Source organism: Ornithodoros turicata, chromosome 2, assembly GCF_037126465.1.
Source record: "Ornithodoros turicata isolate Travis chromosome 2, ASM3712646v1, whole genome shotgun sequence".
Taxonomy (NCBI): domain Eukaryota; kingdom Metazoa; phylum Arthropoda; class Arachnida; order Ixodida; family Argasidae; genus Ornithodoros; species Ornithodoros turicata.
The window spans coordinates 61789833-61815320 of NC_088202.1; the positions used below are offsets into that span (position 1 = coordinate 61789833).

Below are 25488 nucleotides of genomic sequence, written 5' to 3' on the forward strand. Positions count from 1 at the left end.
GTTGTCGTGGATCGTTGCCTGGAAGTGTTCCCAGAACCTGGCCCAGTCTTGCAACTTCCCTCCGAACTTTGGAATTTGCAGCTTCGGCAAGGAAACAGAACGGCTGGTTGATTCTCTAGGACTGGAATCGCCCAGTGCGGCAGACGGCGCAACTGGCGATGTGAGCTGTCCTGCCGTTCGAAGGACCCGTCTCGCGCGCGTGATGGCGGCTTCGAGCTGCTGCTCGCATTCCAGGATGCCTTGGACTTCCTGGTCGTACTGCTCTTCGCCGGTCAGTGCCAGGATCTGACTGTCTAAGTCTTGCAGCGCAGCCTTCCTCGCCACTAAATACTCGACGTCGACTTCAACATCTTCGAGGGAAACCTCCGCTGTCCGGGGTTCACGTAGTCGATTGACGGTGCGAGTGACTGCTGCTCGGGTCCCGGCTCGTGACCGCTTCAGGCCGTCTAACAGGTCAACGGGCATCGAGAAGGGTCGTCGCTCCCGGGTTTCGGCACCAAAATGTTTCGAATCGGACCCAAGAATTCGTGACCGACAGTTCTGATGCCTTCTACAAACTGTCCCTTTATTCCTCTCTCTCGCGCTCCTCGTCTTCGTCCACAGCTGAGCCTAAGAGCCCTCTCCTCCTCCTCTTTCTTCCACAGTGGTATGATAATGCAGAGGTAGAGAGAGACAGGTGCCCCCAGACGAAAACAAAAAAAAAAAGGAATTGGTCCAACTCGACATGTTCCCATTCAAACCAAACGGAATTCACGTTGTGTTTCTGTCACCCACTGGACTAAAACCATTCATAACCGATTGCCCCCACCCTTCCGCATTCCTCCTCTCCCGCGCGCATTCTCCTGTGGAGCGAGCAATTATGCTGGCCGTGCTCCTGGCCCCCGGCACGTCACCGGTGTTGCGCAATGCGAAGCAACGCTATTGTGAGGCTGTGAGCGCATTGACTCCAGCCAGTCGCACCTACAAGGTCACAAGGTCTTTGGTAGTGTTTGAGGTCTGAAGCATTACGTTTCTCTTCGTTGCAGGCGTTCGGAGAAAAAGCCATAATGCACAACTTTTCGTGTGTGAATCGTTTGCTACACTTGCTCTGGCAGGTATGACATGTGAGCTGTACTTCTTTGTCGAATGTAATCGTCTTCAGCTCGGCGGCCGTCCACAACAGGAAACACAAGTAGCTATCTCCGTGGCTATGAGGATTTTGCTGACGGGATACGTGGGCTTCTAGCGATTCACCGCGACGTTGTATTGATTGTATCGCCGTCACCAATGGAAAGTGTCTGGTGGTTGCCTGGCGTTGCAATTATATTTGTCTTGGCATCTGACAACAAAGCAAGTGCGTTGCAAAGCGCGACTGTGATATTTGGAAGCTGTCCCCCTTTGTTGTTCGATTTGTTTGTACGAATCATCAACGTAAAAGACTGGATGGTCTAATGTTTTGGTTTACCATGTTTCAATTCGTGTTCACCATTACCGTTGCTATTATTATTCAAAGCACCTTCGCAGTTTCAAGCGATTCTCATTTACTGTGCATTTCGTAGTCTACAGACGCGACGGGCTAGCCGTATTTCCGTGTGTAAAAGAACTTATTGTTTCCCTAAGAATATGTTTCACACAATAATGTGTTTTATGAAGTACTCAGTTTTGAGCACATCGTAAATGTGAACAATCAGCATTAACAACAACCATGCCTACAGAAACAGAAATGCAGAAATACAGAAATGCAGCGTATTCTGTAAGAGCAATCTGCAAGTTCAACACATTTATTGTTCAACCAGGTTCACAATATTCTGTAATACATTCATAATCAACCTCGAGAATGAGGGACACAAACTGACGACACCAGCTCGCCTGCTTCATTGCCACCTTATACTATGGTGTTACATAAGCTTGAAGTCACAGGTTGAGGCACCTGGAAACAGGCTAAAGCCCCAATATAGGCGAAAACCACAACGACACGTCACGATGATGTGTCGCGGACCCGGCCGTGGTTCCACTCCTCGCACGACGAAGGTAAAATTTTGGTTCTAGACTCAGAAAAACACATACGATGAAAACGAAAAAAAAAAAAAAAATCAAAGTCCCTTTAGAAACCTGAGCTGTCTTGCCCAAGTTGATGCCACGCCAAAAAGTGGGTTGATATTAACATATACAGGGTGTTTCCTTTTATCCGCAACAAATTTTAATAGAAAGGAAATTGCCTTAGTACGCTTTTACTTTCGCCATTGGATTACTCGACGGGGCTGCAACTAGGAAGTCGTATGGATTCTCAGTTAGGGGACTATATGACAGAGGTATTTAATCAACTTTTTAATTATTGACTTTAGGGAGCCACTGACGAAGCACGAAAGTAATCGCAGCCCGCGCCACACACCTAATTATTTGAGCTCTGCCGTCTGATGCGCACCTTAAGTGATCGCCAAATATCTCCGCCCTCACTTTGCGTCACAGAAAAACGTAATGTTTCACGATCTTTGTTTTGTTTTTCTTTTTTGCTTGCAATGCGCTTTGCACTTCACCAATACGTATGAGCGCTTATCGTACCGGGGAAGGGGCCGTGTTCGGCAGGATCAAATGACTAATACGACAAGCGGCTGGGAACACATGAAGGGACGAAAGGAAGAAACTAGAGGACACAAAACAATGATTGTCAAACGTACCGCGGTAAGGGTTTGCCAACATCGCGTATGACGATTTTCGGTGACGTTAAGTGAGGGCGGAGATATCGACGTCACCGTCGCTCTTTTGGTGATCACTTTGTGTTTCCAACGGACGGCCGAGGTGAAATACTTCGGTCTACAGCACGCGCTGAGATTACTTTAGTGCGTCATCACTGGTTCGAGCGCATCGTGTGAAACCCAGGTTTTAATATTGCAATTGCAATTTGCTCCCTAATGTCAAGAATGAAAAAGTTGTTTAAAATATATCGTTAATTAGCCCCCTAATTGAGAAAAACAAATTGGTTTCATAGTAGCAGCCCCGTCGAGTAATCCAATGACAAAAGTAAAACCGCCGTAAGGCAACTCCCCTTTTTACGAAAATTTGTTGCAGATAAAAGGAAACACCCTGTATATCTATCGAGTTGCTGTCACCCGCCTTAGTTCAGATTTGAGAGCTCAGCAAGTTCACAACTGCCCTGCACGTGCTGCTTGTTCTTTCTCGCAGCCCTGCTAGTGCACGGGCTCCGAGATAATATACTACGCATAGCACAGCAGCTCACAATACATATTCAATGACGTTCGCGTTTGTACACGGTTTGAAAAACCATACGAAACATTTCATTCACTGAACTGACCGTCATGCACTGAGAACAAGCGAGAATCCCCGCGATCCACGCCAGCGGAAACTTGTTCTAACACATTCTGTGGTGATGCCGATGCGCTGGCGTCAGATTTGACGATGAGATCATCAAAGCTTTGGTTTCAAACTGAAGTGAAGACAGCGAAAGCGTAGAGCCACATCTTGTCATTGCCAGCATCGTTTTGTATTCGATACAGCTGCGCGTCTATGAAACCTAATTTATGAATTATCGCTCATTTTAGCGAAAAATGTCGCTCTTCAAGACAAACTAATCCTCCAAACATAAAATCCTGACGAAATTAATTAAACTGAACATGATTTAAGGACGCACGGGGACAGGGACGACACACACACAAGCGTTCAACTAGCAACTGATTTTATTTGGATAGCGCTGGTCATCAAAGTCCCCACGCGTTTCGTCCTTGTCCGTTCTTAATCATGTTCAGTTCCAACCAACACGCTCTCCATATTTTCGAAATTAATTAAGTTAGTGTTGCTTGTTGATAGTAATAATAGTGTTCGGTACACCTGCACTGACTGATTGTATTAAATACTGAGCCACATGTCACTTCCTTTACAACTCTACCACTTGGAAACAGTTGCCAATTGGGCTAACAGATGGTAACTCTCTGCGAATTGGGATGACCAGTAGGAGACCGAAAGACCAAATGGAACTGGAGTTCTCTATCAGACGACCATTTGGACCCATAATATCCAATACAGGGTCCAGTTGGAGCTCATGAAACCAAATGTGCTTTCCAGCTTGTGCTCAGGTAGCAACTGGACAGTACATTTGGAACTGAAGGATCCAGCAGGTTTTGATATTGGATCTGTTGGGTCTCATTCTTACCAAGTATAAATTCCAACTGGTCCTATTCTTTTTTTTTTCAGCTGGTATATCACAAAACTGTACAAACTATATTGACTTGCTTCGATGATACATATATACTCAAGGCATACACACTGCATATATCAAATTACATAGCTGTTATTTCAAATGTCTTGCAGAATTACGAATGTTTAACGTTAAGTTAAGGATCGCTACCAAGAAATCACACGAAACAGTAAATAGCAACAACAAAAACTTGATTCATCACTAACGTGTCTTTGAAAGCCTACATCCATCACCAAACTGCTGTCGTATTCCTGAAACCGCACACTCATGAGACACGTATTCGCAATGTACGAACAACGAACAGCGGTAACGAAAATATTTCTCGTAGAACTCGGCATCTCTGTGATAATGACGGTCAGCGTCTTGTACACTTGAGGACTCGTGGTGTACCGTCCAGTATGCCTTGCTTGCGTAAAAACTTCTTGCTTGTATCTTAGGCGATATTGAGTTTTCGCCACCAACTTGAGACAAATGCCTTGCATGCCGCGTCGTACGAACTCAACTTGAAAGAAATAGCATTTCAGAATGTCATTGTAGGTTTGCACAAAGCGCGGTCGGTAACAGCACTGACTGCATTTCATTTTCCAGTACTATTCTCATCAGATCTCATAATACTTGTCTGCGAGCAGGGGTAAATGCGTAATGAGAACGAGAAAACCTATCACTCAAGGAGGAGTGGCAGTACGTAGTAATCACGGTAACGACACATTATCGAAACGAAACATTTGAAATCTTGTGAACAATTTTGCAACGCGGACGAGGTATAGCGTGTGCCACGGCGCGTAGCAACTCGCTCTGGGAGGTGTTGCACGACCCCTCAAAGCTCTCTGAAAAGTCCTCTGAGACCGTTCAGGGCTCCCTGAAGTGTCTTACAACACCTTTCAGATTTTGTTTATTTTATGTATGAATACTGCAGGCTCACTGGCCCAAGCAGGAGTGGAAAAACTATAGAAAAATACACTGCATTTGTAATAATCATATGTCGAGACAGCACAGGTATTTAACAAAACAATACATAGTCCGTAATAATATATGCAGAGCAAACAGAGCAGCCATAGTCATAGGATACCAGCTACACACGATAACCACCAACTGCGTTAAGAAGTATTATCTTGGCAAGCCGTTCCATTCGTCAACAGTTTTAGGAAAATATGGCTGTTATGTACGTGTGTAGATCGAAGTGCTCGGCTTTGCCTTTGTGAAATGTAATCATCAGAATTTAAAAGAAGTTTGCGGTTATAGAGCATGTGCAAGAATTTCAGCCTGTGTTCTTTCTTTCCAGCTCCGACCTAGCAAGAAGTTCAGAAACCGAGCGTCTCCGATCAAAAGAATTGTGCACGAAGCGAATTGCCAGGCGTTTAACTCTTTCGAGCTTTGCAATATCAGCTTTAGTATATGGATCCCAAACTATTGACGCATATTCCAGTTTTGGTCTAATGAGTGTTTTATATGCGTTTAGCTTTACATCAGTCGGCGCTACCTTAAGTTTCCGGCGCATAAAGTACAGCTTGCTTAATGCTTTTGAACCTATATTTTCAATATGGCTCGTCCACTTTAACTTACTAGTCAGAGTTACTCCTAAGTACTCATACTCAGAAACCTCAGTAATCGGCAAGCCCCCCAACGTGTACACAAACCTTTCTGGAGTCCTTTTACGAGTGCCACACTCGGTACACCACAGCAAATGGTCCAATCCCTTATTTAGCCTTTCCTGATCTCTTCTATCGTTCACAGTTGTAAACACGACACAGTCATCTGCGAAGAACTTAATACTCACGCCGGGTTCGACCCTCTCAACAATATCATTAATATACATTAAAAAAAGTAGTGGCCCCAGGACAGAGCCTTGGTGTACACCGGAGCTTACTTCCCGGAGATTTGCTCTAAAGGTCCCCTCAGACACTTCAGATATTGTAGAGAGGTCTTCTCAGACATCTTACGAAATCTTTAGTGGTCTCTTAAACATATTTTTGATAGCGCTGCATCTGCATCACTGTACGAAGCGTGCAGTGCATTCCGACTGCCGCTTTCAGACAGGATAAAACCGCGATCTGTCGACACCAGACAAGTATGTCGCAAGCTGTACATGCAGGTATGATTCGCATGTACGAAAATTGTCGGAAAAAAAACGCAGCTTGATGTCTCAGGCCATTATTATTTCTGAGGGGATGAGATAGGACTTCGATATTTGTACAGGATCTTATACATACGCATAACGCACACGTACGCACAACGGTGATGTATCAGACCAAGTCACATGTTGAGTAGATGTCTGCACTTATTAGCAAAGCAACCGAGAACCCTGGGTGTTTCAGATCGGTGAACGCGTCTGGCATCTCGGCAAGTTGTTTTTGTTTTTTTATTCTGTGTTAGCGCCGCGAAGCAACTGTGGGTAGGAGCGGCTTACAGACGTGGACAGATGGAGAGAGGACAGCAGGATAGAGTGGGGGGACAAGGGGGGTTAGTATGCGTCCTTTGCCGACAAGTTGTTTTGCATGCCAGGCGACAGGATAGAGTGGGGTATGGGTGTAAGCAGTACAGATCAGTACACATAAAACAAGAGAGCCGCAGGCATGTCTTCGTGGCACAATATGTGGCACATGACTCTCAGAGCAAATCATTCCTCCCCTTAACGTATCCCGCGGACTTTTGTACACATAGGTGACACACGACCTGTGTCGCTTAATACGCCTCAGCCATGATGGGCAGTGCTGATCCAGCGCTCGCTTTCCTCATGCCTCGACATACCTGTCGTCAAGATGCCGCATTAGTTCATGGAATGTTCCTCGATGTGACCCTTACAGAGCAGTTTCGTTACCTCTTAAGACAAGTTGGCTCTCCCCAATGATGTCACTGTGGTGCTGTAGAAGATGCAGAACACATTATTGATTGCCCACACTGCAAACCTTTCCGAACCGTACTCTCAGGATCCGTTAAAGAGTTGGACTCTCCCCCCCCCCCCTCCCTTTCACAAAATTGCTTGGTGGCTGGCCACATCCAGCCCACCGACGCTCTGCCCTCAAAACTCTCTCCACCTTTGTGGGTACCACAGGGCATCGATCCTAGTTATGTAAAAGGGCTCTTCATTCTCTTCATCACTACCAGCAACAGGGTAGAGTATCGCCCCTGGCGGTGAAACTCTTCATTCATTATCTCACAAAAATGTTGTTGTTGTTTGTTCGTTTCAAGTGGCACTAATAAGCGTATTCAGATTGTCAGTTGATCTATCATGAGGGCCTGGACTTAGGAAATCGCCTCCGTTTGAGCCCTTTGAGCCCTTTGAGCTTCCACATTGCTCTCCCCTCAAGATTTTCTTCTAGCTTCCAATCCTTGCTGTTTCTATGATCAATACGAGGTGAAGTCCAATACTTTGTGCTCGTCTGTTCGTGGAGGTCTCGCGCGATGCGCCCTGGGCGCCATGCGCTTCCTTCAGTCTGTGATGCTGACGGTCGTGAACATGGTGCTTCGTCCCAGAACTGAAAACGAGAGTAATACACTGCAATTTAAGGTAAAAAATGCTGAGGCTGATCGAGCAAGAGAGCATCGAGAAAGTGAACGGGCATCCTATACGGAAAGGGGACAGCAGCTACCGCTAAACAAGAACGGCGGATTTGCATTCCAAAGTGACGTTATTCAAGAGAGAGGCCAAGGCAGCAGTCTGTACGGAGAGGATGGTACAGGCGCAGGCAGGTTTTTCTTCATGGTGTAGCTGCAGTTTCGATACAACACTCGAAAGCGGAGAGCCTCACTTACATATTGACGTTGGCTTTCGCGATCGAACCACGTATGCAGTACAACATAAGTGTGCCGCTTCTTCATGACTTGTTCGTCGGACTTATTCTGTATCTCTTCAGTGTACGAGACGAAGCAAGGGTCAGCCTTGAGACCGCCAGTAGCAGGTGGAGTTTCACCGAAGCTTGGGACCATAAAATTCGTCATTACAGCCTCTTCGACGGCGAGCTCGACAACAACACAGCACCGAGTGAAGTAGATGACGTCATCAAGTTTCTCAAGGTAACCATTCTTGTAGGATAGACTTACAAGTGGGCTATGCCATGTTCCACTAGATATTTTGCCTATCAAAGACAATGGGCGACCTGTACGGAGCCGCGTACACCCAGGTCTTTGACGAACACTGCACCTGTAAAACACCGGTGGTGGTACTGAAGTACACTGCAGAAAGACGCGGTAAAGAGGTCGAAGTCACTGTTGGTAAGGTTAGATAAGTATCTGACGAAGTCACGCTCATGCAAGTTCACCCTGCGTACGGTGGAGCACCCGAATAGCCTCCAAACGAAAAAAGGCCCAACGTTCGGACGCGAAGTTGCGCGACCATAATTGATTGAAACCCGTTGGTCTTGGTCACTAGAAAAAAAAAAAAAGTCATGACATTATCAGTTATGATTCTGCAATGTCCATAACAATTAAGTTTCTAAAACGATATAACGTAGAAAAGTAAATAAATGTACAAAGAAACCTATCGTGACGGTGACGACGACTCAAAGCAGCTAGACTCATCGCTACCGCGCGCGTCTCTCCTGCTTACGTCTGGCTAGACCTCATTCTTCCTCCTGAATTGGTGACCCGGATCTCGAACAACTCGCACAGCTGCTACCACGTCGTCATGGAACACACTAGTTCAGGTGACGCTTCTGCATCTCGTCTCAACGCAGCGTCCACGAAGCTTCCCCCATACTGGCCCGCTGACCCTGCTCTGTGGTTTGCCCTATTGAGTCACAATTTGCAACCCGTGGAATCGTCAACCAGCGCACCAAATTCCACCTCGTCGTGTCAGCTTTGCCCCTACCAAGGCTGCAGGAGTTCGCGACATTATTATGACCCCTCCCACGTCAGGCCCGTACGACAGACTCAAAGAGGAGCTTATCCGCAGGACAACCGCCTCTGAACAACGACGCCTTCAGCAGCTCATTACTTCGGAAGAATTAGGCGATCGAAAACCGTCGCAGCTCCTTAGACGCATGCAACAACTTCTGGGTGATCAGGCGACATCTCTCGATGCTTCCATCGTGCGCGAGCTTTTCTTGCAACGACTGCCAACCAACGTTCGCTTGATACTGACCAGCTCTGACGGCATTACCCTAGAGGCCTTGGCACAGTTGGCCGATAAAATTATGTACAACATCTCCTTACCCATGTCAGCTCCGGCATTGTCGTCTATATCCAGCGAGCAGTCCGAACTGGCAAAGTTACATGCGGATCTCGAAAGGCTCATCGATCTTGTCACAACCAGACTTCAAAATCCCCGCTCCCGCAGCCCAAGCCCTGGACGCGCATGCAATTGGACTCAGCAGTTCCGCCGCCGACGAAGCAGTCGTTCAAGGCCGTCAATCCCAGCAGCAACTTCTGTTGGTACCACGATACTTTTGACGACCGCGCTCGTAAGTGCACCCCACCATGTTTGTTTGCGGGAAACGGACCAGCCAACAACTGATGGCGACCAGCTCTGTTGGCACCCCTTGTCGCCGCCCATCCCTCTTTTTCATCATGTACCGACCCACGGGCATCCGGTATCCCGTCGATACCGGCGCCGAAGTCAGCGTTGTTTCTCCTGCACCCGGCGACAAGAAACGATGCATCACCCCCCCCCTCCCCTCGAAGCTGCCAACGGCTGCCCCATCCCCACATACGGCGAGCGTTTGGGTACCCTTGACCTTGGTCTCCGTCGAAACTTTCGATGGGTGTTCCTTGTTGCCCAGGTTAAGCATCCCGTCATTGGCGCCGACTTTTTGGCACATTTTCGCCTTCTCGTCGACATGAACGGACTCCGCCTTTTCGACCTTAGAGTGCATGGCATTCCGTCTTGTCCATCTCTGCTAAGTCCCGTACTGGTCCGCCCAGCTCCCAAATCCAGATTTGAAGCTATCGTCCGAAGTTTCTCCAACCTTGCGCCGTCCCCCAGCACCGAACGCCCAGTCAGCCACGACGGCCAGCATTACATTGCTACGACATGACCTCCGGTATACGCTCGAGATCGGCGCTTCGCTCCTGAGAAGCTTCCCGTCGGTCGGCAGGAATTTCAGCATATGCTGGACCGCGGACTGATTCGACCGTCATTCAGCACTTGGGCATCTCCACTCCACCTCGTTCCAAAAAAGACCGGAGATTGGCGCCCGTGTGGCGATTATCGAGCCTGAACAAAGTAACAATCCCAGACGGTTACCCACAATTTCCGAGACTTTGCAGCCAACCTACATGGTGCAACCTGCTTCTCAAAAATTGATCTCGTGCGCGCGTATCATCAAATCCCTGTAGCTCCTGAAGACATCCCAAAAACGGCGATCACCATCCCATTTGGGCTATTCGAGTTCGTTTGCATGCTATTCGGGCTCCGCAACGCCGCCCAATCCTTTCAGCGTTTTGTCGACCAAGTACTCCGCGGCCTGGCTTTCTGCTTCGCATATTTAGTTTATATTCTCATCGCAAGCACATCCGAAGCAGAGCATGAACAGCACATCCGGTTGCTCTGCGAACGACTCGACGCTCATGGCAGGCATCGTAATTAACATGGCCAAGAGTGAATTTGCAGTCCCACAACCCGACCTTCTCGACCACCACGTCGACAGGCACGGCATCAGGGCAAAGTGGAAGCCATCCGGAAGTTCCCCGTCCCAACAAACCTTCGGCAGCTGCGGGAATTTCTAGGGCTGGTAATTTTTTACCGCATGTTTATCCATGGATGTGCGCGATTTTACAGCCTCTGCACGACCTTCTCCGTCACAAACGCACGGCGGCCCCTACTTTCACCTGGACGGACTGTGCCACCGCTGCATTCCCTCAGCTCAAGGACAAGCCATCTCGCGCCACGCTTCACGTCCATCCGAAACCGGACGCTCCCACAAGCATCATGGTTGTTGCGTCGAGCACCGCTGTAGGCGCTGTCCTGCAACAACACCTAGATGGTCAATGGTCGCCGCCCGAGTTCTTCTCTAAATAACCATCACCACGGGAAGTCCGCTTCAGTACCTTCGGCAGGAAACTCCCGAGGCAGCACAGCGCGACGACCCAACGTCGGTGCGCCTGCGGCGACCGACCCGACCCATGGTCCGGCATACGGTTTGCAACACGGGGATGTCAATGGTCCGTTATCGGCAGCCTGTATAGCACCCCAACGATTTCCCGAGGTGCAGCCAATGCACACTTACGGGTACCTCGTACCCCCAAAACAAGTGTTGATTTGCGCGATTTTTAAAAACAAAATCAATATGTCATTGTAGAAGACTCTTTATTGCATCATAGTCACAAGATACATGGGTTCTTTAATGCATCACATCACCAGCAATGAAAAAAAAATGATTGTTACATTGAAAGTATATAACCACCAGTCCCGCATATGTACTATTTACCTCACAAGTATTCACTTAACGCAGGTTATATGGAACAGAGATAGAAGTTGGAACTCGTTGCCAGTTAAGTTAGACTGTTCAAAGATGGAAGTCACGATAAAGTGGAGTGTAAAGAGCGCTGGGAGAAAAGGTTAGCCAGAACATAATTGTAGGCCGGTTCCACGTTAGCTCAGACAGGGAGGTTCCATGGACCTCCTGAATTTTCATGATTTTTTTATATATATTTAAATGCTCATCGCAGATGATGATCAACATTGGTAAAATTAATCATTCGAATACTTTCCGTTCAAAAAATTGAGAAATCCAGCCCTGAATTCGATTGTTGCAATTTTGCCGTGTTTGCACGTGTACACATCCTGAGTTTTAAAAGATATCGTAGTGCAATTTTTTTTGTGCTTTAGTATACCTACCTGCCAGCACTTCGAGCGCAAATTTAGGCGCACAGGTGCAACACTATATCGTATAAAAAGCGGCGAACATGCTCTGTCGCGCAGTTTTGTTCAAACTTCGACGCTTCTTGCTCTGGCTGTAGATATCTCCGACACGTTCGTACGCAGTGGGGCCGCGTTTTAACGCGCTAATCAGCAGTATACGCCTTTGGAGAAGAAGTTTTTGCGTTAGATGAAAGGCCTAACATCGGGCCATATTCTGGGAAAATATATACGAAATCAAGTAGGACCTTGTTGAGAAATACACGCGCAAAATCCATGTTTATTTCGAAATATGCCTAAATATTTGCCTATTTCAGCACATGCCGCTAGGAAGTATATGCAGGATAGATATATCAGATGAAAGAGCATTAAAAGCTGAGTGAGCTGATACCAACTATTGCGATCAGGGACATCTATAGCCAGAAATATCAGGCGTCGAAATTAGGACCAAAGTGCGCGAGAGGGCATGTTCGCCATTTTTTATAGCACACAGCGTTGCACCTGCGCGCTAAAATTTGCTCTCTGACAGCTGGCCTGCAGGCATAATAAAGCAGCCTCAAAAAAATTCACAACAATATCTTAACACTCGGGAGGTATACGCGTGCAAACACGGCAAAACTCAAACATCCGAATTCAGGGCCGGATTTTCTCGATTTTCTCGATTTTTTTGCACGAAAGCTATTCGGCAAAAATGTTGATCATAATATACGATGAGCTTAAAAATATAAAAAAATACTGAAGACACAGGAGGTCGATGGGACCTCCCTGCCTGAACTGACGTGAAAGCCGCCCGTAACTAATTTCAAACGCAGTTACACGTAATAAAACGTAATGAAAATTGACCTGTTTATATGGTTAATTCAGACCTTGCTGTCACAATGGGCGATTCAAGACGTTTCAAAATAGTCTTGATATACAAAAATGATATCAATATCTGCTACGACAAAAGAAGCCTACACTTATAGGCTTCTTTAGGGAGGGATTTGATGATTTTGATCTCTTGATAAGGCACATGAAAAAGGAGCACAAAGCAAGTTCATGCTCTACGAGTTGTCCCCTACAAACATATCGTATAACCGTTCCAAGTTTTAATCCTGCTACTCAATGCCCTCTATCATTATCAATACACTGCTTATCGTTAAGATGCGCGATACCTGAGCTTCCTAATGCTCGGCTAAATTATAATTTGTAACATTCACCGTGTAGCAACGGGAGTTAGTCGCGCTGTGCACGTGCCATCTTTCATCTCAAGTCATGGGGGGAGGACTCAGCCTGCGATGTTTGTAGACCAGAATCGAACAAAAGGTCGAACTTTCTTCAAGTTACTTTGACGAACTTAACCCCCCACCCCCGAAACAAAAGAAAAAGGGAAAGGAACGAGCTCCTCAAGAAGTTACTGGAGCTCAAAAGCAAAGAGCTATGCAAAAAGTTACTGAAAATAGCTAAGCCGAGTAGCCTAGTTACAGTATCGAGTTACTGGTAACGAGTTACGCCCAACAACATGGAACACGTGAACAACTTGAGAATCCGTAGTACATGTGTCATGATCGTTCTATACCTTCTTTAAGAAAATAGAAGAAATATTTGCGTACCTTTGCTAATACGAGGGCAACATACACACAATTTGGGAACCACAACCTAAGAAAAAAGGTGTGAGAAGGTGGTACCTTCCTTAGTTACCTCCTAAGCCAACATAGCGTCTGATATGGGGCGTAAAAAGGTGGTGAAAGAAATTATCATCCATCGAAATTACAACAAAAAGGTGTACGACCCCTCGCTCACTGAATCAGAAGGGGTAACCCTATTATTCGTGGCAGAGAGTGATGTAGCAGGTAGAACTTTGCAACCTTTTAGGCACAACATATGCGACAACTATTACCTCCTAAAAGGTCTAATTGCTCCACCCTTTTTTCTGAGAGTGCAGTATGGCACATGTAGTGTGACTCGTACCCTTGTCTTTAGGAGAAATATTAATGTACCAAGAAGATGCCTTTTCTTATGGCTTTCTTGCTACGAATGCCTCTTATTATGGATACCTGATGTCCTTTTAAAAGAAAAAAAGCACAGCATACCAGATTGTATTCCTTTCAAGCAAGCATCACAGCACGATAGGTTCATAGTGTTGTAACCGAAGTGCGGGGTGGATTCTGAAAGTGGAAGATAGTTTGAGGTCAGGGTTACACTGAGAAAAGTACACCACACCACAAGATGCACACGTTATTGAATAGAGACCAAATAGCTAAACTTACAGTTTTCAGCATGACATGACAAGATCCGCTAGAAAAATCCTGACCATCATCACTGGCTCTGAGGCAGATATCTGGTGACAGTGGTGGGCACTTCGGTGATACCTTCATCAATGCCTTGATTTCCTTAAGCACGCTCTGGTAGTGGTCCAGCATGACATTCGGAATGAACGATCAGGATAGCTTTCATTCACTCACAGTTTCAAACAAATTGACATATCATGCGTCGATCACATTACGCAAACGGATTAAAGCGGAATAATTTATTCACTTCGGAGGTTCCTTTTTTCTTTTCTTTTTATTTAGAATGACATCTATGAGTAACGTTTATCAATGCGAGGAATACCACAAAAAGAAATAGCACTTATCACTCGATGAATCGCTTAAAAATGTTGGAATTCCTCAAAGTTTCGGGAGCACGGCCGGATACATTCATTTCTCGCAGCGAGAGCGACGGGGACTCCGACAGTGTAAACACGGCTGGATGATCGAGGAACATCATTGGCCAGATTCGAAACTGTCGGTTACGTGATTGCATCACTTGGCGCCTGACAGTCTGGGAAGAGAAATCCGTTGCTGCACCCCGGTCATGTGACTGCTTATCCTGTAGTGATCAGATCAGCATCGGGGAGCGATCCTATATATTGGTCACATGACCAAGGTCAGTCCAGACAGGGAAATCATCAGAGCAGCATCGAGGAGCGAATCCTATATTATTGTTTACATGACCAAAAGGAGACCAGAGCGGGAAATGATCAGGGCACCGTCGGGGGACTACCTTATCTTCTCTTATGTTCTACCTCCTCAGTTCCCACACGGCTGGGAACCAGTTGGGCACTATCGCTCGTTCAGGAGCCGAAGCCTCCATTGCGTTCCCATTCTTTTCCCGAGGGTTTGTGCTGCCTGGGTCCTCGCTATTTACCTCGCCATCAAGCAGTTCAGATGCTTTGTTCAAGGCCGCCCATTTTTCGTGTTCACAGATCACAAACCGCTTCACCTTCGCCTTCGCTCTGTCAACTAATGCTTTTGGTTACTCTCCTCGTGAACTCCGCCAACTCGCCTTTATTTCCGAGTTCACTTCAGACATCCGTCACGTTCATGGAAGGGACAATGCTGTCGCCGACGCCCTCTCTCGCGTTCACATCAACAGCCTCCGTGTGCCTGGCCTCCTACGAGTCGATTTCGCTGTCATGGCTGATCATCAGGAATGTCAGGAGCTCGCTGACCTCCGTTCGTCATCGTCCTTACGTTTCGAAGAACGTTCGGTCCGATATGCTGACGCCCGTCTCGTTTGCGATACGTCCACCGGCTTCCCAAGACATTCGTCCCGCACACTTTTCGTCGTCTCATTCTCGACGCCCTTCATAGTCTGTCTTCGTAACCTCTTAACTTCACGAGTCTGATATCTGAAAATTTGATATTGTTGATATTGAAATTGAATCTGTCGAAGTTGTTCTAGCGAATGGTACTGTGATGTTACACTTAAGGTTTGTCTGAGCACGTGCACGTGCCGGAGGGTAGGACTGCGGATAATTTGGACCACCTGGGGTTCTTTTGACGTGCGCCGGAAATCTCCGACACACGGAGCTGGAAGCTATGTTCACCTCCCTCACATTGCTACCGCCCGCGGCCGGGATCGAACCCGCGATCTTGAGCTGAGCAGGCCAGCACGTTACAGACTGAGCTACCGAGGACACACGAAAGCCACATTTTAACGACCTTTTGCTTAGCAGGGCGGACGCGTCGGCACGGCATGTTGGTTAGTTTATTATCAGATTGGTTTACAGCCGCCGAAAATGCAATCACGTCAGGGAAATTGCCAACAGGGAACTCAGACTAAGCTGGATAAAAAATACGAACACCCAACCTGAACTAATCTGTTAATAAACTAACGAACATTCTGTGCCGGTGCGTCTGCCCTGCTAAGGAAAAAGTCGTTAACATGTGGCTTTCATTCGCTAGAACAACTTCGACAGATATCGAAGTCAATATCAACAACATCAGATTGTTAAACACGGAATGCCATCTTACGAAGCAATCGAGCATTATCTATGTTTCGAGGCCGAGAATTTCTGTGACATCAGGAATTTCGCAACCGGGAACATCGAGGCCCCCTAAATAATCATACCCTATGAATAAGAACCATATGCTATACAATCTAATCTACAGTATCGAAAATACTTGGTATTCTAGTTGAATAAAAAAACACTCCCTATTTAATGCAGACGTGGGTACGCCGTGCACTCTTGCTCACGGTTGCTCACGCTCTTGCGTGTGCACGTACGTGTTCTACATTCCTCATTCAAACGTCTATCTTGGTAGTAATCTTCGAGTAGGCCACAGAGATAACACGATTTTTTTTTCTAAACAAAAAGCTTTCAAAACTCGGTTATGACAGAGCAAAAGGGCCAACTGTCGTGTGTAGCAGACTACAAGGCCACACGTGCTTGTGTATCTCGTTACAACCATAGCTTACCCTGCTTTGGAGCAAAGGCGAGAAGGGTTGTTACCATGGTTAACCCAGGCTATTTTCCCCCGCAGAGTTATGACCAGAGCCGTCGCGAGTCGAGTTTGCGCCCGTGGTAGGGTAAACGTGAAGCGCCCCCCCCCCCTCTTTCTCATTGGCTTCTGAATCCCTGTAAACGAAGAAAAGAAACGCTCATTCGCACTGCCGAGATCTTAAATTCGAATTCCGTTCACTCCCGCTTCATACTCTACAAACAACCCGCCAGGGCCTGACGTTCGGGGCGCTCCCGGGCGAGGGCGCCCGGAGCGTCTGCCCCCCCCCCCCCCCCCATCGCTACGGGCTTGCAATGACCCCACTTCCGCTACAATGGCCTATAGCTACTTTTCGCCCACTTAGAGTAACTCGGAGTTGCCAGAGTTGAATAACAAAACGCGCCCGAATTCAGCAATTATCGTTGTATTACAGTACGTTGCGGGTGCTATACTGACTAAAATGACCAGGAGGAACCCATTTCCGCCAGTAAAGAAACGAAAAGAAGACGATAGGTTGACTTGGGAAAATTTCGGAGTTCAGTTCAATAAATTAAACTTCAATCAATTGAAACGGAAGTAAAATGGTACCAATACGTGGCAAATGTTCCTGGCAGGAAAAAAAAAAAAAAAAAGCCTTAACCGTATGTCTCTCCGTTGCCTACGTCATTTACTATGAATTCCTGTCATGGTTGGTGTGCCACCCTGTATATACACGGCTGGAAGCAGCACGGTACTTCAGTTCGCTGTCCAGCGGCGAATGCTGTTCTTCGCTGTTTCTCACTGGACGGAGGCCGCTTCGTCCAATACAACTTCGTTACTGTCTTCGCTACTGGAAAGCAGTGAAACAATAATTACGGTTGCTAATAACAAGGTCTCCGCTGTCGACAGGGCTGTAGCAAATATCGTAAATGAACTGTGTTCGGTTGTTTCTTCGTGTCAGGCGTTGTTGTCAGTCGCGTTCATTCGAAGTTCAAAATGCACGAAAACCATGCATGTGTGCTGCAAGCAATAGCGCCTGGGAGATATTAGTTGATATTTTAGTAAGACATCAGCCTGCAGATCAGTGAGCTCTACTTGCAAAGCAGGACCTGATACACCGTGAATGATGAGCAATACAGTTCCAGCACCACAAAAGAGAAAACGTGGAATAGGCCTTCAAGAAAACAGCAGGTGATTCGCAAAATGTGCGCTCGGCTGGGCAAATTTTAGCAGGGGTATACTGTACGCCCTGTAACGCTTATGTACAGCATTAACATGAAGTAGTTTTTTTTCGTACCTCATCGTTGAAGAGTAACCTAACCAAATATGAGGTTCTGCGCACCGTTTCGTGCACGAGGCACACATGCGATACGATGCGCCTTTGACACGTAATGGACGAAGCTATATGCACGGGCGAGCAAGATCAGACTAACGTATAACATTGCCAGGTCTCGTTTCTTTGAAGCTTCGAACCTCACGTGGAAAAGGGAATCGCGCCAATGGCGAAGTCCAATCTCAAAGAGTTTCGCATAAAACACACACGAAACGAGGCACTATGCAACTCACTATTTTATTACGAAAATATATGCCTGAAAAGTGGTATCCAGTGTTGACACAATCACACAAAATATCCCGCGCACAGTGTCGGGAAGTGTTTCATACCTAGACATGTTTCAAAGTCACAAGGTATCGCACAATGGCCAGGCAATATGACGCGGTGCAATCCGCGTTCTTGTTGTGATCAAGCTGCGATGATGTCGGGACAAGATCACCGAAGCGGCATAGAATGGATCGAGTCGCAAGCTGCTGGTGAAACTCAGTCTCGCCGACGTTGGATCAGGAAAGGCAAACAGGACGAGAAATCACCAGTCCCCAAGTCTACGAAAGTACAGAACTCCACCATCGCCGAGGAGGTGACTGGCACTGCTCGACCCCCTCATCTCTAAAAAAAAGTAATAACAAAAGGAAACTCTGTTCTACCAATAGGCATTTCCAAAGTAGCAAACCGCTAGTAGCACTAAAAGTAAGTAAGTAGTGCAAAGTAGCATTAAAAATAGCAAACCGCTCTCTATAGATACGACGTCTGAAAATTTACGGATTTGGGTAAAGAAATCGCTTTTGGCACATTGCTGGGGCCTGGTTGTCTCACCCTATGCCACAAAACCCTGCTCATATGGAGAAGTTCAGCCTCTCGGCTTCTTCCTCCGTAATATGGTTTTCGTCTTTTGCGTAAATTGTGATCCCTCCAGGCGCAAGAGTGGTTGGATATTTTGGAGTAAATCTTCGCAAACACTTATTGGTGGGACCGGGTATCTGTGGTTTGTTCGTGGGCTTTTTTTCTCTTCATTTTTTTTTCTTTTGGGGAACTCGGGGGGACGAAGACGACTTCTGGATCATTTGGCATGGATGACCCATTAGGAATGCCTGGTGTCGTTTTTTACTGGGTTAAGTTATATCAGTCCAGTACTTATCTCCTGAACAGAACGATGACTGAAAAATATTGGACATTGTTATTATGAACATCAAAGCATTTCTGGCTGGTCCATGCCTTCCTGTATGTCACTTGGAAAGTATTCTACCGCGGACAGTCTTCTAAAACGTAGGGCATTCGGGCAAAAAATTTCTTTTTTGGGCGTGCTGCTCCGTACCCATTGAAAGTTCTTCGTGACTTGTTTTAAACGAATATTTAGAGTACAAATAGAGTCAGCTTGAGGGAATCGAAAGTGAATCATCAGGGAACATAAGTATCGACAGCTTAATATGTCAATGTTATTTCTAGAAGTTCAACAGCACGTGTTGTAATATTGTGGACATTACTATATGTAGCCATTGTCTAGACATCGACATGCGCCTGTACCATTATTGACTTGTCACAGCGCTGCCCAAACGTAAGGTGAATATGCGCTAGTTACTTTTGCAGTGTTGTAATAGCTTTACTGCAAATAAATATTTGTAAATATGTGGTTCTGGGGTGAGTTACTGCGTGTTACTTTCACCCACAGAGCCCACATTTCTGAAACAGCGCACAGATACAGAAAAGCTTTTAGGCATGGTCTAAGTTAAGAATTGTTATTAATTGTTAATAAGTTAAGTTATTGCTAATGAAGGTATAATCGTAGACATTATTGGTAAACCAGGGCTAGTACAGAGCTAGAAGCCGCCTCAGTCTGGTATATAAAAAGTCTAAAGCAGGGCTAGGGCAAGACGTTGAATGTCTAGGGTTAGACGTCTGGGTGGCGTAATGTTAGCTTTGCTAGGGTAAGGCTAGAGGAACTCCTTTAGGCATTAGGGCTTTTGAGAGACGTCTACTAGACATGTCACTTGTCTAAATTTAGACGTCCATTAGACATTTACTATCCTACCTTTGGCTACATGGGTGCAGCAGTTGCCCGATGGGGCATACAGCACAACAGCCAAATGAATATGCTTGTAGCGTGATCACACACTTAGTGAAATCTGGGAGACGACCAACAAATACACACTATAAGCATACAGCGTACTATGCAAAATCACATCCTCCTCTGTTCTTTCATAAGACAGACGAGCGTGAGCACCGTTCGAACGCCTGTTGTTAACTTACAATATGCATTGCACAACCTTCGGGTGACATCAGTGGCGATGGCTGTTTTACGTGGGCATGAAGCGGGCAGAGCTTCGAATGATATACAATACGGGTATAATAATAAAACGCACCACCTTTTCAAAGCCCTGAAAAATGTAGTTACTGTTAATATCAGCTCCCTCGTTCTGGAACAGTTGTGTACCTGCTGTTGAACGGTCTTCGCTGCGCTGTAGCGCTTGTGTACCTCATCCCACGGGTCCCTGCTTCTTTGGAGAGGTACACAACGGGCATGAGATTTAGTGTGTATATAGATCAGATTTATGAAGCGGGAGGGTGGCGCCAGATTGACATTAATTCCTAGCAAGCTTGTGGAGGCGAACTACCCAACTGCCCATGTGCTGAATTCATAAATTGATTTCGGAGGTGACGAAAACGCTGAGACACTTTCTGCACGTGACACGCCACAGATAACACAGTTTATTCACAGGACTTTGGCTACTTTAGCTGAAAGGTGAAGCAGTTTTCGGATGTTTCGAGTCATCGTGCACTGCGCGTGGCATGTGCCTCTTTACTGGGTTTCCTTTCCTCACTCTTTTTTCTTCTTTTTTTCATTTACAAATTAATTCACAGCCCCACTTCCCTTGCCGAATGGCGCTTGTCTTTCGAAGTCTCTGCATGGGGGACAACACTGCGTTACTATATTCCCTTAGGCGCACACACCCGCGCGCTCACAAGTCGAGAGAATGTGTTGGGCTAGTAATGAGACAGTAAAATAAAAAAGTAAATAAAAAATCTGGTGTACGAAAGGATAATGTACGGAGTGCAAACTTGACACGATATTGCTTTGTTGCAGACAGTGAAAGAATCCCAGAGGAGGGCCGAAAAAGCATCCATACCATCCGAAAAGGGATTTTTGTTTTGGGGGATCGCTCCGCTATTCGGGCCCCCGGATGCTGCGACTACTATGAAAGATCACTTCGAAAGAACGGTCAAGTAAGTTTGCTACTCTGGCGCTACTGAAATGTGAGCCTGTGTAGACATCCGTCCAGCTCTATAAAACTTACGTTCGCGTACTTACTTATGTTCGCGTATTCATGCATCGTCACCGTTGTCGACGTCACTACTTTCAACATGCTTCAGACTCTCCCACGTATCCACAGCTTATACCCAAAACGCACCGATGCAGGATTCGCATCGCGCGCAATCGTGATTAGGCAGCGATTGTGATCGCCCTCAGGTGCGGACAAAGCGAGTCTCGGCGACAGAGATCAACAACGCAGACACTTGTCCCCCGTTCGCGAACATGATTACGCACTTCAAGGAGGGTTGGCGCAGGCGCAGTGGCTCCCCTTCACCCTCGCCTTCTCGCTACTCGCTTTGCCGGTTCCGGGTTGGCAAGATGGCGGCAATGATAGCGGCCCGCACGAAGAAAACAACATCGACGAACGCCGAAACAGCCCCAAGATCACACATGATCCTCAGGATGTCCCCACAGTCTCATCGTGTCCTCATCCTTCGATATGTGTACCCCATAACGTCCTGAGGATGACACTTGCGGACTGTCCGTGAAGGGTCATTCAGGTACATCCTGTATTACTTTCAGTTTACCTGCTCAGACTCTCTATTACCTGCTCAGACACATTTGTTTTGTACTTTGGACCGATTCTGGGACGTGATTGACATTTTTCTGAAATAAAGGGTGGTCCAGCGTAAAATTATATGCCTTCAAAATGGATGGCTGTCTATGATACATGGATCATTTCTTGAGGAACGGACAGAAACGCACGATTCTGTCGCACTGCTTTTGAGTTTCAAAGGCCCTACCTGAAAGTCTCAAACCAAAACGTGTAAGAAACATACACCTTGCATTGACGCAAAGCTAATACTTCAAGCGGTTCCTCGCTTTGAGTATTTTTTCTTTGCTCACCCTTCGTTTTGTGTCGCAGGCGAGGGGGACTCTCGACTTTACGGTAGGCTTCGTTATACCAAGATCACGAACGTGAAGTGCGTACGGTACGGCGCGCCCAGCGGGATCACGCCGACCAGGATTGCGGACCGATCCACATTGTGTGCGACAGTGCGTTTTGGGTATTACCACTCCAAGGCGTCACCTAAGATACCACTGACATGTGGCTCACATATTTAGAACTCTTATTGGAATAAGCAAAAGTTTGTGGTCGCTTTCTTTACATGCATGGTGATGAGTCAGCCGCAGCAATTTCGTGCCCGTTGTTTACGCCATACGTGCTTCAGCTGGGACTGATCTTCAACTTGTCGTTATCCCATAACGCGCGTTAAAAGCATCGCTTCGGCCCGTGATTCACCACGAGCTCTCGCGCGAGTCAGTCAAAGCGGCTATGGAGCCCGTGAACTTTAAATATAACGATCGCTGTGTGAAGCCATGTTACAACCGCTTTCCGCATTAACGAAATACACACTTAGTTCACTTCGGCTTGCAGCGCCTTCGGTGTCTAGTAGTAGGTTTGGTCGAGGGTTGACAACACTTCTGCAGCTGTGGTTGTCAATCCTCACTCAGTGAACAGTACCAACCATGATACGCTTGCTTATTCACTGATTGCGGCAGCATCAGTGGCGTTTTGTGGCGCGCCTGCGTTATAAAGTAAGGCATCCTTCAACGGCAGGGTACGGCTACGAAGCTACAAAACTAGGAAACTGGGAACCAGCTACGGTTGGATTTCCTTACGGCACCAACGCAAATGTGTGGCCGAAACTAAGCCGCTGAGGCTCCTCCCAGATATGCACGAAGTCGGAGTCTTAAGAATTTTGTAGCTAGTATATTGTAACAAATAAAATCAATACGCTAGAGAAATACAAATGGAGTGTGCAAAACTATCACCTCAGTGAGGCGATCAACAAAGCTACAAACGTCCGGAGAGAAGGTATTTGTAGGGTGCTATACGGCAAAGAAGACACGGGGAAGAGCTTGTCTTTTGAGCAGGGATGGCGCTTCCATTCAGAAAAGGGAGAGGAGGACATATCTTATAAGTAGGGATCCAGATTTTCCGATTTATCTGAAAAAAATCAGAGAACCACACGCATGTAATATTTCCAGCAATTTGGCCTCATCCGAAAATTTCCGCTTTTGAACTGAGAAACAAGCAAGAAAAAGCCATGTTCTGTGGCGCATTGTTTACGTTCCCCAGCGGAGGGGTGACATCCAGTGAGTTACCCCATAGACGAAAGCGTGCCGGCAGGACACAATGCATTCTGGACAGATCATGTTCACACATCACAGCAACGTCACAGTAAACGTCACCTCACACGGGACCTTAAAGATGGCCACACCCGTGTTCGGAGGCTAAGCCGTTTGTAGACAAAGCGTTTGTCCTTCCTGTGCGCCGTTTTGCACTCTTTTTGGACCCGGTAATTATTTTTCTCCGATAATCTCGCAGTGAAACACGCAGTCTGTTATATGAGGGCTCGTACTGTTGACCACTTCCACAAATGTGATGACGACCCCTCGTTAAAACAGGCTGAGCTGCTGTGATGTACTTAAGCTATGGAGAAATGGGGTACCATGTCGCGGGAGAAGGGGCGTATAGTTTACGCGTTTGTAGAATACGTTTATCTCTTAACTTCATGCCAACGGGAATATGTCGGCAGGCGCTAAAACGGCATGTAAACAAAGTCACATTACCTCAAAGTGATGCTGCTTACGATGTGCGACCACGCCAAGACGGCGGTTTTACGAAAAATGCCCGCTCGAGTGTAGCTCAACAATGACGGGATTGTGTCACCCTGTGTACCCCGGTCATCGCAGCTCGTCGCTGTTGTCAGAGCAAAGGCGCGTTCACGTGACCCTCGTTGGCGTCGTCGTCCCGTGCTGTTAATGCGATGTTCCTCGCTACATCTACACCATCGCTGTGCTCTTCGCTAATCGTCATCGGGGTGAGGGTGGCAGAATAAGGAAAACCTTCCAGTCTTTCGTCGCGAGTGAGCGTCGCCAGAAATAAAAAAGGGCGAAACTCTACGCATATTTCGCAGATGTTGGCGCCCGTGAAGATGATGTGGCCCGCGTATTTCATACATATACTGACACATTCACAGCCTTGTCAGATGACCACTTCTACACTTCCCCAACAACACAAGGCTGTCCTATGGATATCCGATGTAAGTCAGAAGTTTGATGTTGGGATATCCTAACGATAATGAGTTTCGTCCGGTATATGTACGCTCACAGGTCCAAGTGAGAGAAAGGAGTCCTGTTTGACGTCCGACAGACATCCAGCCCAACAACACACGGCTGTTCTAGGGACATCCAGTGTACGTCTGAAGCTGGATGTTGGGATATCCTGGAGATATGAGTTTCGTCCAATTTATGTACGCTCACACGACAGAGTGAGAGAAAGAAGTCGTCCTGTGGGACGGCCGAAATATATCCATAGGGACGTTAAACAGACGAGCGAGAGACGTTTTAGGGATATTTCTTCCAGCTAATGCTCCTACTAAGCAGGCATGATATATTATTTATGTTAAAGCGAGCATGCTATATTACTAATGTGCAAAATTTAAATAATCAAACGAAATTGTTGGACCAAATTAAATTAATGGTTAACACAGTAAATGCTGCGCCCAGAACCTCGCCGACTTTCCAACGGGAGAGCCCCTTAATTTCTCGTCTCTCATCCTTCATTGTTCGTCGGTTTGCAGACGTATTCTGCATACTTGCCAAGTTCGAATATTCCAAGTAACATCACTATGCTGGTTCTTTGATGTTTCCGAAAAAGGAAATTCGCGTTTATAGGGTACAATAACTGTAGAAGAGGGGATTATACCCTCACAGCTACCGTCACTTTTTCTTGTCAGTTATGTTTCGAAAATGATGAAATTCCTGATTCCGGTTTCAGTCACGACGTGTTTTCCCTTAATTCTTAAGTGTCAATCAAGATTAACGGTGGAAAAATTGCTACTTTCACTAAATATGTCACATCAAACGCTTCTGACTTCGCTTCTGAAAAATCTAACTGACAAAAAAACAAAGATGTCAGGGGGATATGTTTATTATATGAAAAAAATAGGAGGGGAAGGCTAGCCTGCGCTACGGCGGCTTGTTATTCCCAGGAAAAAAAAGGGGGGCAAACAGCGTAGAACATTGGATGTCTTTCGGACATCCCAGAGGACTCCTTTCTCCACTTGGACTTGTGAGTGTATATATGGCGGACGAAACTCGTAATCCCCAGGATATTCCCACATC

At 46.6% G+C, this 25488-nt stretch overlaps 1 protein-coding gene across 1 annotated transcript in view; it reads left to right on the plus strand.

Moving 5' to 3' along the window:
• The window catches only part of LOC135383608 (serine-rich adhesin for platelets-like), a 132079-nt gene that overhangs the window by 58464 nt on the left and 48127 nt on the right, over positions 1-25488 (plus strand). Inside the window, exons 5-6 of the mRNA XM_064613000.1 lie at positions 8047-8206; positions 21127-21266. Coding sequence (XP_064469070.1) covers positions 8047-8206; positions 21127-21266 — 300 coding nt within the window. The remainder of the gene's footprint in view (positions 1-8046; positions 8207-21126; positions 21267-25488) is intronic.